This window comes from Lycium barbarum, chromosome 9 (genome assembly GCF_019175385.1).
Source record: "Lycium barbarum isolate Lr01 chromosome 9, ASM1917538v2, whole genome shotgun sequence".
NCBI lineage: Eukaryota > Viridiplantae > Streptophyta > Magnoliopsida > Solanales > Solanaceae > Lycium > Lycium barbarum.
Genome location: NC_083345.1, coordinates 114,114,370 through 114,127,771, shown reverse-complemented (window position 1 = coordinate 114,127,771; position 13,402 = coordinate 114,114,370). Strand labels below are relative to the sequence as shown.

Genomic DNA, 13,402 nt, shown 5'->3' with positions numbered 1-13,402 from the left:
ACAAGAATTAATCGATATAATATCAGGATTAGAATATAAATTATCAGGACATATAAGATCTAGGAAATACTCTCAAAAGCAGATCCAGAAGCGATGTAAGTCATACTAGTTACCTTTATATGAAAACACAACCTTTTGTTAAACAAATAGCTATAAACTATTTGTATTTATATAGAGATATAGAGAAAAGAAGAAAATATAGAAAAGTTGAAAAGGCCCTAAGTGCATATTTAGAAGTAATAAATACAGAAACTTTGTCATCCTTAATAGAAAATAGACTGTTACAAAGTCAAATTAACAAAGATACAATTTCGGCTATAACTTGGGAATTACAAGGCGTAAGAGAAGATATAAAAGGACTTACAACTAATATAGAGTATCAAAAGAAAGTTTGTAAAATAAGAATTCCTTTAGGATAATAAACAAATTTTGATAAAATAGATACACTAAAGAATCTAGAATATTTAGACTTAAGAATATACCCAGAAAAGAAATATAGAGCATTAAAAGACCATAGTATTATTAAGTGTAATTTTAGTAAGGCGAAATGTTATTATAGAGAACATATAACATAATATTATTAAAAGACCATAATATATATAAATAATAAAATATTTATATAGTCAGACTTCTCTAAAATAGTCATCCGTTATAATTTGAACCCATTTTTTATATTATGTTATATGTTCCCTATAATAACATTTCGCTATAACAACTAAGAAAATATTGAAACAATTCCGTTGTAGAGAGCTTGGAGTGTACAATCTTGTCATGGTTATATATGATGGTAAACATTATAATTTAGAAAATAACAATTGCCCCACATTTTTGTGTAATACATGCAATTCTTTTTTCATATTTCTCCAAAACAAATGTAAGAAAAAGTTGTTACAATGTCCACTTCAAAAATTTAAGACCAATTAGCGACTTTTTTGAGAAAACTAAAAGCATACAAAAATGAATAATTCATACAAGTAGTCACTTGGGATCTTGCAAAGAGATGACAGTTTCAAAGGCACTAGCCAATGCTTTCACCCTGTTCTTCCTTTGCTCTCTGAGTTTATTTGCTGTCTCTTCAATCACATCATTAGATACTACACTTTCCTTCTTCTTATTATTATTCCCCTTCACCAAATGAGGATAAGCCTTTGCAAATCCCATAGTAGTGCTAGTTTTATTATTTTTCTCTTCCTTCCCTTTGTTGTTTCTTCCTTCATTTTCGTCTTTCTCTTGTTGATCAATATTCAAATCCAATTCTTTTCCCTCCTCTTTCTCTTGTTCACAATCATCCAATACTTTTAATAACATTTCACTTTCTTCACCTTCCTCTTTCTCTTCTTGATTCTCATTTTCTTGTTTTTCTTCTATCTTTTCAAGATCAAGATTACTAGGCTCAAGATTCTTGATTTCATCTAGTTCTTTATGGTTTTTGATGATGCTTGTTTCTTCAACTAGTAGATGTTCTTCTGGTACTTCCATCTTGATGACTTCTTGATTTTCCACAACATATAATGAGGATGATTCAACAGCCTTGAGGTATTCATCAATGTTTACAATTTCACTTAGCTCTTCATGATCTTCAATGACTAGTTCTTGGTGTTCCTCTTGCTCTAACTCTTCATTCTCATGAGGATGAATATTCTCAACTATATCTCCCAAATTAGATGTTACAATAAATTCTTTTGATGTTAATCCAATAAGACTATCTTGCTTCTTAGTGATAGTGTTGTTTATGCCCATTGCCCTAGCATAGAGGCCAGTGCCATGTTGTTTCAAAACAACATCTTTATAACTAGGATGAGGTGATTTGGACAATTTATTCAAAAGGGGTTTTTGGGAAGTGGAATTCTTACTTGAAGATGACAATGATGGTTTGAGAATTTTCTCCCTAGCATTAAGGGACGTTCTGTTTTTTAGCAGGGGAGAAGACAGGGGAGGCTTATGATCAATCGATAATCTTCTTCGAGTTAGAGTTTGTTTATTATGAATATGGGGATCACTTTTTGGGACCAGTTTCTTGCTTTGAGGACTATTATCACGAAAAGAAGGTGGGGGAGGCCTATGATCAAATGATAATCTTCTTCGATCTAGAGTTTGTTTGTTGTGAATGTTGGAATCACTAATTGATGAGGCTAGCTTCTTGCCTTGAGGACTATTATCACGAAAAGAAGGTGGGGGAGGCCTATCATCGAATGATAATATTCTTCCTGCTAGAGCTTGTTTATTGTGAATGTTTGGAGGAACACATGATGACGATGCTAGTTTCTTGCCTTGAGTATTGTCAAGACTAGAAGGTTGAGAAGGCCTATGATCGAACGAGCTTCCTCGAGCTACATTTGGTTTATTGTGGATAATGTTGAGATCATTCGGCAAGGGTGGATTTTTCTTGACTTGAGTATTATCAAGACTAGATGTTGGCTTATCGATCAATGTTCTATGATTTAGAGTTTGTTTGTGGTGAATGTTGGGATAAGTTGATGGAGCTGGTTTGCTGGCTTGAGTTTTATCATGACAGGAAGAAACTTTGGACTTGAGATAGGTATTGTTCCTATTTGAGGCAATAAGATTAATGGCATTTGTGTGGACAAGAGACTTTGTCTTGGATGTGTTGGGGCTCCTCTTGCCCTTTACTAAAGGAGCAATGTCCCTTGTCTTTGTTGCCATTCCTTTGCCTCAAGTCCTCAACAATAATTTGTGGACCTGCAAAAGGTACTAACAAGTTAGTTTCAACTATGATTATAACTAGCTTAGTTAATTATAATTGCCTTTTAAATGATCTAATGATAATGTTAAAAAATTTAGACTGTCAGTGTATATAAGTTAAACTCTTGTAATAAGAACGTGGTGAATAAGAATTTCTCCACATAACAAGTTATGTGGAGAAATGACGTGATTATAATGTTAAAACTTTTAAATTGTCAGTATATATAAGTTAAAACTCTTTAAGTAATAAGAACACGAGGAGGAGCTTACAATTGGCAAGAAGAAGTAGAGAAGTAATATGCATATGCAACCTTTTCTCAACTCAAAAAGGAAAAAACAAAGAATTTTGGTTCCATTTGTTTGGTGCAAGGTAATACTCGGAGTCTAGCGCTTTACATTTCCTATAACTGCATTCAACAAGTAGTTGAATTATCCATTTTATTCTACACAAAACTTATTCTCTTTGAACATTTTTGGTGGGGAAGAGGATTCCTACAAATTTTTAACAAGGGAAAATAAAGAAACAAGGATTTTAATGCTGGAAGTCATTTTAGGAATGGGAATTCTCAGAAATAAAATCAATCCCATTATTTTTTCCTCATAATTGAAAATTGTACCTGAATCCTCTTTCCACCAAAACTTTGCAAAAAGTGCCTACTTCTATGGGACATCATCTCTAGATTCACTATTTAAAATAACAATTTTCTGGAGAACATAATCATATAAATATAAATTTGGTTAAATTCAATAAAAAGAAGAAACAATAAATCATTCCTCCAAATCTCAGCCAATTCGTTAAAAAAAATCCGAAATAAAATACATTTTCTGTTCACTTTGTACACAAAAGAACTTAGTATATATCATTTTCAATGTTTGATATTAATTTTCCTATCACACAAATGATGAGAGGGAAACATACAAATTAATTGATAAAGGAAAGGAAATGAAAAAAGAGATAAGGAAATGCACCTTTCTAATGAAGAAGATGAACGAAAGCCTTCATATTAAATATGGATAATTGATAGGGAAAGAAACTGAGGAATTTGAGAGGAAATAAAGAAAGAAGGAAGAAAAGGAAAGGAAAGAAAAGAAAATAGAGAAAAGGGAAATAGTTTATAAGAAGTAGGGGTTGATTGTCAATTGTTAGGATATTTGACAGTTTGGTTGTTACAGCTTTATGCGTAAAATATGCACAACCCAAGGTTATAGAAAGCATCTAAAAATACAAAGACGTGATTCTTTTTTTTTCCGTCTAAATTATTTGGTATTCGAAATTCAAGCTAATTTGGATTGAAATCAAATTTGCTCATGTGACCTCCTACACAATTGGTAATCATTTTATATCCCCGTTTTGCATGTATTGCGAAATAGACATGTTTGCATTTGTCGGTAAGTCAAATGACATATGCACCTTTGTAATAGAAGTCGGCATAGCGCAAGCTTCCGGTATAAGCTACAATCTAAGTCAATAGAGAACCTTGTGACATTCGGTATGATTTGTGACTAATCCTACAAGACAATCATGTTGTATATAACACAAAGTCATACATGTTTGTCATAACTTGCATAGCACATACTTCTTTGGCTGTAACTCCGAAATCATAACGATTTGGTATGGTTTATGAGCAATCTAACATGACAGATATGTGAATGTCGTATGAAGTCATAACGGTATGTCATGACTTGCATTCCGCAGTTCTAAAATTTATTTTTTCTTCTTCTTTTTGTAGCTTTGAGATTATAGTTAAAGGTTGATCCACTTCTCATCAATATTAATTTTCAATTGTTGAAACACTTTTCGTCAATCATCAATTATTGACGCATTTCTCACCATTTTTTTTTTTCACTTTTCTCAATCTTTTAGAGAAAAGTTTCTTCCTCTTGTATTATATGTGTTTGCACCTATACACTTGCGATTTTTTTGGTCCACTTGTTTCCAACTTTTAGATTAGTTTTTTGCTTTAAGGATTAATGTCTTCATTGAACAATGAAGTCAAAGATTCCAAAGCAAAAATTAAGAAGAACAGCATAGTATAAAGGTTCCAAAGCAAATGATAGGAACATATTTACTACTAATATAAAGAATGTTCATATAGCATCTACTAATGTATCTTGCAAATCTACTCTATCACAAAAATATGGACTTAAAAAATGTTAACTTCACTCAAATGCCCAAGCATTCTCCCTCCTAACCTCCTCCGGTGTGTAGTCATTCCTGATGTTGAAGGTCTTGCAGATCTCCTCTGGAGTCTTCCCTTTTATCATGTCTGCCACAGTTTGACAAGTGAGATCAAGCAAGCTTTTTATGTTCAAATAGTTAGCAGCTAGAATAAGATCAAAGAGAGTGTCTTCGTCAACTTTGACAAATTCAGCATCAAAGTTCTTAAGATCATCCTCACAGGCTTTGTCGTCTGTCTTAGAAGAAGCTACATCAACATGGCGCTTACAGTTCTCAATCACCTTAGCTGAGATCCTGCCGGTCACATTAGGAAGAGGGATGCTAGTGTGTCATATTCCAATTAAGTGACAAGGGTATATTAGTCAATTGCCAGCTAAGAGTTAGTTAGTGATTAGTTAAGAAGTTTGAAAGGTAGTTACAGTTAGTTACATTGTTAATATACGGTTAGGAGCAGCTCATCATTGTATTGACTATATAGTTGGGAAATATCACATTGTAAGATTCATTGATGAATAATACTTCTTTTTAGTCTTCTACAATTCCTTATCTCAATCTCTCTTGATCTGTATACTGTTCAGAGGCTATTCTTCTTCATTAGCTTCTTAGGTTATGGATTAGTACTTGAATTCCTCAAGTACACAACATTAGTATCAGAGCTTCGCCTTCCTTGGACTGTGGAGATGCCGGAAACGACGACCACGACGACCAGAAACGGTAAGCTATGCCGTGACGTCGATAAGCTCACGGAACAAATTAAAACAATGGAGGAATGTAATGAAAATGCATTAGGACAGATTCAATAATTGTTAGCTGCGCTAGTTGCTAATAATAATGCAATTCCAGTCAATCAAGGTGTACCGGAAGTTCTAAATCCACCGACAGGTGCGCAAGAGGGTAATGGAAGAGGGGGAAATAATCACCACCCTTTGGTGTCGAGATATTCAAGAGTTGAATTTCCAAGATTTAACAGAGATGACTTGAATGGATGGATTTACAGATGCGAGCAATTTTTCGATGTGGATGGAACTACAGAGGAATTGAAGGTGAAAATGGCGGCAATTAACCTAGAAGGAAGAGCACTACAGTGGCATCAAACCATGGTGAAATCGAGGTTGGGTCGACCATTACCAAGTTGGAATGATTACATACGAGCTTTGTAATTAAGGTTTGGCCACACTTTATATGATGATCCCATGGCAAATTTAATAGGTTTACAACAAACTGGGACTGTTCAGGAGTTTTTGGATAAATTCGATGAGATGTTGAATCAGGTGGAATTAACAGAAGAGTATTCTATTAGCTGCTTCTTGAAGGGATTGAAACCCGAGATAGGAGTGGAAGTGCGATTGAAAGAACCAAGAACCTTAATGTAGGCTTATGGAGTAGCAAAATTGGTGGAACAGTCCTTGCAATTACAGCAACCCCTAAATTTCCAACAAGCCTTTAATTTGCAGAAAGGATTAAATCAAGTGCCTGCCAATTCAAGAAATTTTAAAGCATTACTCCCAAATCCAAATAGTTCTTGGCAGTCAAACCACAGAGGAAATTGGAATAATTGGAGTAACCAAGGTCATACTAACACTAGTAGACCAGTTGAGGGGAATAAAGAATCCATGATGAGGTCAAGTGATAGACCAAGAATGAAAGGGTCTAGAAGGTTATCTGGTGCTGAGATGGATGAGAAGAGGGCCATGGGCCTGTGTTTCTGGTATGAGGAAAAATATAGCTCTGGTCATGTTTGTAAGAAGAGGTAACAACTCTTTATCTTGGAAATGGAGGATGATGTGGAAGAAGTGGAGTTAGGAGAGGGATGGATAGCAGATGAGGAAGTAGATGAAACTACTCTACAAGCTCAGATGTCAGTTCATGCAATAGATGGAACATCTGATTACAGGACAATAAGAGTGAAAGGGGGCATAAAAGGGAAAATGGTGCATGTTCTGGTGGATTCGGGTTCAACACACAACTTTATGAATCTGGATACTGCAAAGAGGCTAGGTTGCAAGTTGCGCAAAGTACTAAATTCTCAGTATGTATAGACAATGGTAGTAAAGTGAATAGTTCATTTATGAGCCAAAATGTGTCATGAAAAATGCAAGGGGTTGATTTTTCAGCTGATATGTTAGTCATGCCATTAGGAGGGGCTAATGTAGTATTGGGAATTCAATGGCTGATCACTCTGGGAGACATCAAGTGGAGTTTTAGACAGTTGAAAATGGAATTCCAAATTGAAGGAAAGAAAGTTTCATTAAGAGGGAGTCAACCTGGGGGTTCTAAACTTGTTGGCAATTAACAGATGGGGAGGTTATTGAATAAACCTTGCCAATTGAGTATGATGGTGGTGGTTCAGACTCAATCAGAAGAACAAATGGCTATACAAATAAACTCTCAAGCAGTGGAGAAACCTGATGATTTGCAACAACTGTTGGATCAATATACAGTGCTGTTTGAGGTCCCTAAAACACTACCACCTAAGAGGGATCATGATCATAAGATCATACTCTACGAAGGTGTTCCACTAGTAAATGTGAGGCCATATAGATACCCTGCTTGCCAAAAGGATGAAATTGAAAAGATGATCCAAGAAATGCTTTCTACAAGGGTCATTAGACCAAGTATAAGTCCCTACTCCTCTCCTATAGTTATGGTTAAAAAGAAGGATGGATCTTGGAGAATGTGCATAGATTATAGGCAATTAAACAACAGTACAATTAAAGACAAATTTCCAATTTCTGTTATAGAAGAACTGTTAGATGAACTTGGAGGGTCTCAGTATTTTTCTAAACTAGACCTGAGGTCTGGATATCACCAAATCAGGATGTATGAGAGAGATATTGAAAAAACTGCTTTTAGGTCACATAATGGTCATTATGAGTTTGTAGTAATTCCATTTGGATTAACAAATGCTCCATCAACATTCCAGAGTTTGATGAACAAGGTATTTCAGCCATACTTGAGAAAATTCATTTTGGTGTTTTTTGATGATATTCTCATATATAGTCAGTCTTGGTCTGATCACCTACATTACTTAACTAAAGCCTTTGAAGTATTGAGGTTGAATAGTCTGTTTGTAAAGATGCGTAAGTGTCAGTTTGGTCAGCCTGATGTTGAGTATTTGGGTCACATGATCACTCACAAGGGTGTAACTGATGATCCTGGCAAAATTCAAACTATGATAGATTGGCCTATCCCTAAGTCGGTTAAAGAAGTGAGAGGGTTCCTAGGTTTAACTGGATATTATAGGAGGTTTGTTCAGGGGTATGGAATGATTGCAAGGCCACTAACAGACTTATTAAAAAAAGAGTAATTTGTTTGGACTGATCTAGCAACTTTGGCATTTGAGAAGTTAAAGGTTGCTATGTTTACTGCACCTATTTTGACCCTTCCTGAATTTTCCAAAGAGTTTATTGTTGAAACAGATGTATGTGGAGTGGGTATTGGTGCAGTATTGATGAAAGAAGGGCACCCTTTGGCATTCATGAGTAAGGCACTGAGCAGTAAACATCAGTTGTTGTCTGTCTATGAGAGGGAAATGATGGCAATTGTCATTGCAATTCAGCAATGGAGGCCATACTTAATTGGAAGGCATTTTACTATTAGGACTGATCACCACAGTCTAAAATATCTGATGGAACAAAGAATTTCTACACCTGCTCAACAAAAATGGTTAGCTAAACTCATGGGTTATGACCACACTATCACTTATAAAAAGGGTCAAGACAACTTGGTTGCTGATGCTCTTTCCAGGTTGCCTGAGAGTGATTGTTAACTTAAAATGATTTCCCATGTGCAATCTGATTTTTTGGACATGATCAAAGCTTCTTATTCAGGTGATTCACACATGCAATAATTGCTTTCTAAGTTGCAAGTGGATCCATTGTCCTCTTCTATGTAAATTTTGAAAGATGGGGTTATATATAGAAAGGGCAGAATTATGGTTGGTGCTGACCCAGACTTGAGGAAACAGATCTTGGACTATATGCATGATAGTGCCATTGGGGGTCATTCAGGAATGGGAGCTACTGTTCATAGAGTTTCTCAATTCTATTACTGGAGTAAACTGAAGGTTGATATTCATAATCACATCAGGGAATGTGAAACCTGCCAAAAATGCAAAGGTGAGCATGTTTCTAGCCCTGGTTTATTACAGCCACTACCCATCCCTGATAAAATTTGGCAAGATATCAGTCTGGATTTTGTTGAGGGATTGCCTATGTCCTTTAACAAGTCTGTGATCTTAGTGTTGGTGGATAGGTTAAGTAAGTATGCCTATTTTCTCAGCTTAAAACACCCCTACACTGCAACTTCTGTAGCACAATTGTATATGAAAAATGTGTATAAGTTGCATGGTTTACCTCAGACTATTGTAAGTGACAGAGATATAGTATTTTTAAGAAAATTCTGGCAGTCTCTTTTTGAGGTGCAAGGCGTACAGTTGCATCACTCTACTGCTTATCATCCTCAGTCTGATGGTCAGACTGAGGTGGTTAATAGATGTGTTGAAAGCTATTTGAGGTGTATGTGCACTGATAGACCAAAACATTAGGTGCAATGGTTGCCTTTAGCTAAGTGGTGGTATAACACCACTTACCACTCAGCTACTAAGTTCACACCGTTTTGAAGTTGTCTATGGCCAAAAGCCTCCTGTACGCATGACTTACATCACTTATAGTTCCTTGGTGGATGAAGTTGACAGGAACTTACAAGCAAGGGAAAGCACTATTAGACTTCTAAAGCATCATTTGGCTGTTGCTCAATCTAGGATGAAGGTTCAGGCTGATAAAAAGAGATCTTTCAGAGAGTTTGCAGTGGGCGATTTGGTCTATGTGAGGTTGCAGCCTTATCGACAGGTGTCTTTGAAGCATCACTCCTATCACAAGCTCAATCCTAAGTTCTTTGGCCCTTTTCCAGTCTTGAAGAAAGCGGGGTTAGTTGCTTATCAACTCCAACTTCCTCCACATGCAAAGATTCATGCTACCTTTCATGTTTTCTCAATTGAAGAAGCATGTTGGCTCTGCTGCTGTCACACCAGATCTGCCCATCACCTTTTCACCTCATGGCTATATCATTTTAAAGCCTGAGCAGATTGTGGAGTCCAAAAAGGTTACTAAACATCAAAGGACCATTACTCAGTTTTTAGTCAAATGGTTCAACTGTCTGCTGAAGACAGTACTTAGGTGCATGCTCATTCTTTCATTCAGCAATTTCCAGATTTTGTCCTTGAGGACAAGGACTTTTGAGAAGAGAGGACTTGTTATATTCCAATTAAGTGACAGGGGTATATTAGTCAATTGCCAGCTAAGAGTTAGTTAGTGATTAGTTAAGAGGTTTGAAAGGTAGTTACAGTTAGTTACATTGTTAGTATACGGTTAGGAGCAGCTCATCATTGTATTGACTATATAGTTGGGAAAGATCAGTTTGTAAGATTCATTGATGAATAATACTTCTTCTTAGTCTTCTACAATTCCTTATCTCAATCTCTCTTGATCTGTATACTGTTCAGAGGCTATTCTTCTTCATTAGCTTCTTAGGTTACAAATTAGTACTTGAATTCCTCAATTACACAACATAGTGTTGGCGCAATCGCCCTCGATCAGGTGCTTGATGGCCTGAGATTCCAAAGCCACAGACTCTTCCACCTCGAAAGTCTCTCCATCGGAGCTCTTCAAAACAATCATCTTTGAAGAAGACATAGTAGATGGATTGATAAACGAGAGAAAAAAAATCTTTGAATCTTGAATATGCTTTACAATTCTCTACAAGTTAATATTTAATGATATAGTTCATGTTATAATCCATCTTTCACGAAAATATGTCACTGCTGTGTAAGGATATTAACATAATAAAACTAGGATAAAACATGATATTAGAACACGCAAATATGTTTTGATTAGAAAAAAAACTGTGGACCTATGGATTGAAAAAAGACTAAGCCTTCATATTTATTACCCTTACACAAGATGGCGACACCAACAGGACGACTTTCACACACAATAAGATATGAAATAAAGCTGACAGTATATTTATATAAGGGCTAAGGAGGGACCTACGCTGCAATTGATGAAACCCTAATAGGCCCTCTTATTATGAGTTTATTGAGTTGAGCCTACCCTCACCGTCACATTAGACCCACCAAGCACATAAAATGTACTGTTTAATAGCCAATTACAACTCTTATAATTGAGCTCACGTTGTCAAAATTAGTAGTTTTTAGGCCTATTATGAGTTTTTAGCCACCGTTTGAAAAGTAATAGGAAAATAGCCACACTTTAATACGGAAATAAAATTTGGACAAAAATAACCCTACTTGAAATAAAAAAGAACTTATAAATGTTTGAACCCCGTGGATTATTCCTTGATTTTGAACTTATAAAGATTTGAACCCCATGAGTCCTTCGGTTTTGAAACTCCAGCAATTTAGAAACTCATAAATTATTCCTTAGTTTTGAACTTGTAAATAAGATTTGAACCCTATGAATTGTTCCCTAATTTTGAACTTATAAAGATTTGAACCCCATGAATTGTTCCTTGATTTTGAACTTATAAAGCTTTGAACCTCATGAATCATTCTTTGGTTTTGAACCTCGTAAATCTTTCCTTGGTTCTGCTTGTAAATCCTTTGAATTTCCGTAGCATTTGCTGGAATTGTTCCGTGTTTTAATTGAAGGTATTTTTGTCCAACACTTTTTCCGTATCAAAAGGATAGCTAAATATTAATAGCTTTTAAAATATTGGCTAATATTTGATAGCATAAAATGGCTATTTACCTATTTCGTCCCACGTTTATGGACTCACATCAAACCATAATATTTAAAATATAAACGACATATTTTTAATAAGGTTAGCCCTTTTTTCCCATCCCGTGCATTAGACATGGAGTAGCGAAGAGACTCAGCAATAGTGCCCAACCTTTGCATACTACTAACTCCAATGTTGTGGTAAAACATTGACTTCAGTTACCAGAGGTCTTCAACTAACTGAAATTGCAAAATATGGAAATTTTGCACTTGAAATCTTGATTGATGAAACATAAAATTAGTTATTCCAAAGAGTTTAATTTTAGGAAAGTGCAAACTAGTCAGATTGTAAAAAAAAATTAGCTAGTAATAAATAAGTAAAAATAGTTGTTAAAAAAATCAAAATAACAAAGGTAAGTGCCACTAAGTACAACTAATGACGATCTAGGCCAAAGGTGGGTGCTTTGTAAGAATAGCCTTTGAGGAGGTGGTATTGAACTTTTGACCTAACTTGCCCTATGGGCCAAATTTCAAATTTAACAAGTTTTGACATTTGATCTTGAAGATTTGTCTTGTCCAAGCGGGAGTTAAAAGTTCAAGATCACCAATTTCCATGGCCATTGAGTATAATTTCCTAGGTCTTAGACGGGCATTCGAGTTCATTTGATTGCATGGTTTTCCTTTCAAATGGGTTGGATTTAAATTTTTGTCCTTCAAATGAGTTGGTCTTTAATTTTTGTCCTTCAAAATTGACCTTATGCTTAGCGGTGCATGAGTTCTTTTAGAGCATTGGCGTAACTTGTGAGATATTATGACGGGAAAACATGAACTTATGTCACGCGAAAAAGTGATTTGTTATGAGGGGCAGAATTTGCCTTAAGGCAATATTTGCGTTAAAATTCTACCTTATAGGGCATAACTAAATTCTGCGTTAAGGCAAACTCTACCTTAAGGCAGAATTTTCGCGAAGCCTTGCTTTGTGAAATTATTTTTCTTTTTAACTGAGCGGGGGTTCGAACCCAGAACCTTCAGGTATTTTCGGCTACTTTTTCAAGCGAAGAGCAAAAATTAAAGACTAGCGCCTTTGAAGGGAAATCCGTGCAATTGAGTTTATACAGGCCCAAACATAACAGAAACTGAACAGTGGCCCAACAATGATGAGGCCCACGTAGTGAACTACCCGATAATCAGCCATGAATTCATCAATCATTCACTCTTGATAACCTCTTCTAGAAGTGGACAAATTGATTTCTTTTTCGTGGTAAATAAATGATGTAAGTAGTTGTAATTTTCTTATACTCCCTCGGTCTTAAATTATCTATCGTAGTTACTAAAAATAGTTGTCTCAAATTATTTGTTATGTTAGAAGTTCAAGGCATAATTAATCATTTTTTATCCATTTTAACTTAAGTAGAATTTTTTCATTAATGGAGATTACACATAAATAAAGTAGATATTTAATTTAGAGAAATTATAACTTAGATATAAATGAGGGTAAAATAGTCAAATATTTCTTCTACTTAATATTTCTTAAGGGGCGTGTAAAACAAAAAAACGACAGATAATTTGAGATGGAATCAGTACCAATTTAAGTATTTCTACTTCTCAAATTGAAACAAAAAAGAAAGAAACAATGAAATCTTCCATATGATTTCTCGGTAAAATAATTTCTTTTCTAAATAAGATTGCAATATTTATACTTAGAGGTCTTAAATTGTTAGAAAAGCAGTATCATACCAAATGAATGAATTTCTTTCATATATCCTTTTCAATAAGGACACAA

The 13,402-nt window shown here is 35.2% G+C and overlaps 2 protein-coding genes across 2 annotated transcripts; both read right to left on the bottom strand.

Annotated features, from left to right (window-relative positions):
• Window positions 1–781: 781 nt before the first annotated feature.
• LOC132611498 (uncharacterized) lies at window positions 782–3,824 on the bottom strand. Its single transcript, XM_060325912.1, has 2 exons — window positions 3,673–3,824; window positions 782–2,700 (listed from the first exon to the last, which is right to left on the bottom strand). Exon 2 carries the CDS (start codon window positions 2,662–2,664, stop codon window positions 979–981), a length of 1,686 nt encoding a protein of 561 aa, XP_060181895.1. The 5' UTR covers window positions 2,665–2,700; window positions 3,673–3,824; the 3' UTR covers window positions 782–978.
• Window positions 3,825–4,439: 615 nt separating this feature from the next.
• Window positions 4,440–10,575, bottom strand: LOC132611496 (SKP1-like protein 1A). Its single transcript, XM_060325911.1, has 2 exons — window positions 10,451–10,575; window positions 4,440–5,203 (listed from the first exon to the last, which is right to left on the bottom strand). Exons 1-2 carry the CDS (start codon window positions 10,573–10,575, stop codon window positions 4,864–4,866), a joined length of 465 nt encoding a protein of 154 aa, XP_060181894.1. The 3' UTR covers window positions 4,440–4,863.
• Window positions 10,576–13,402: the final 2,827 nt, after the last annotated feature.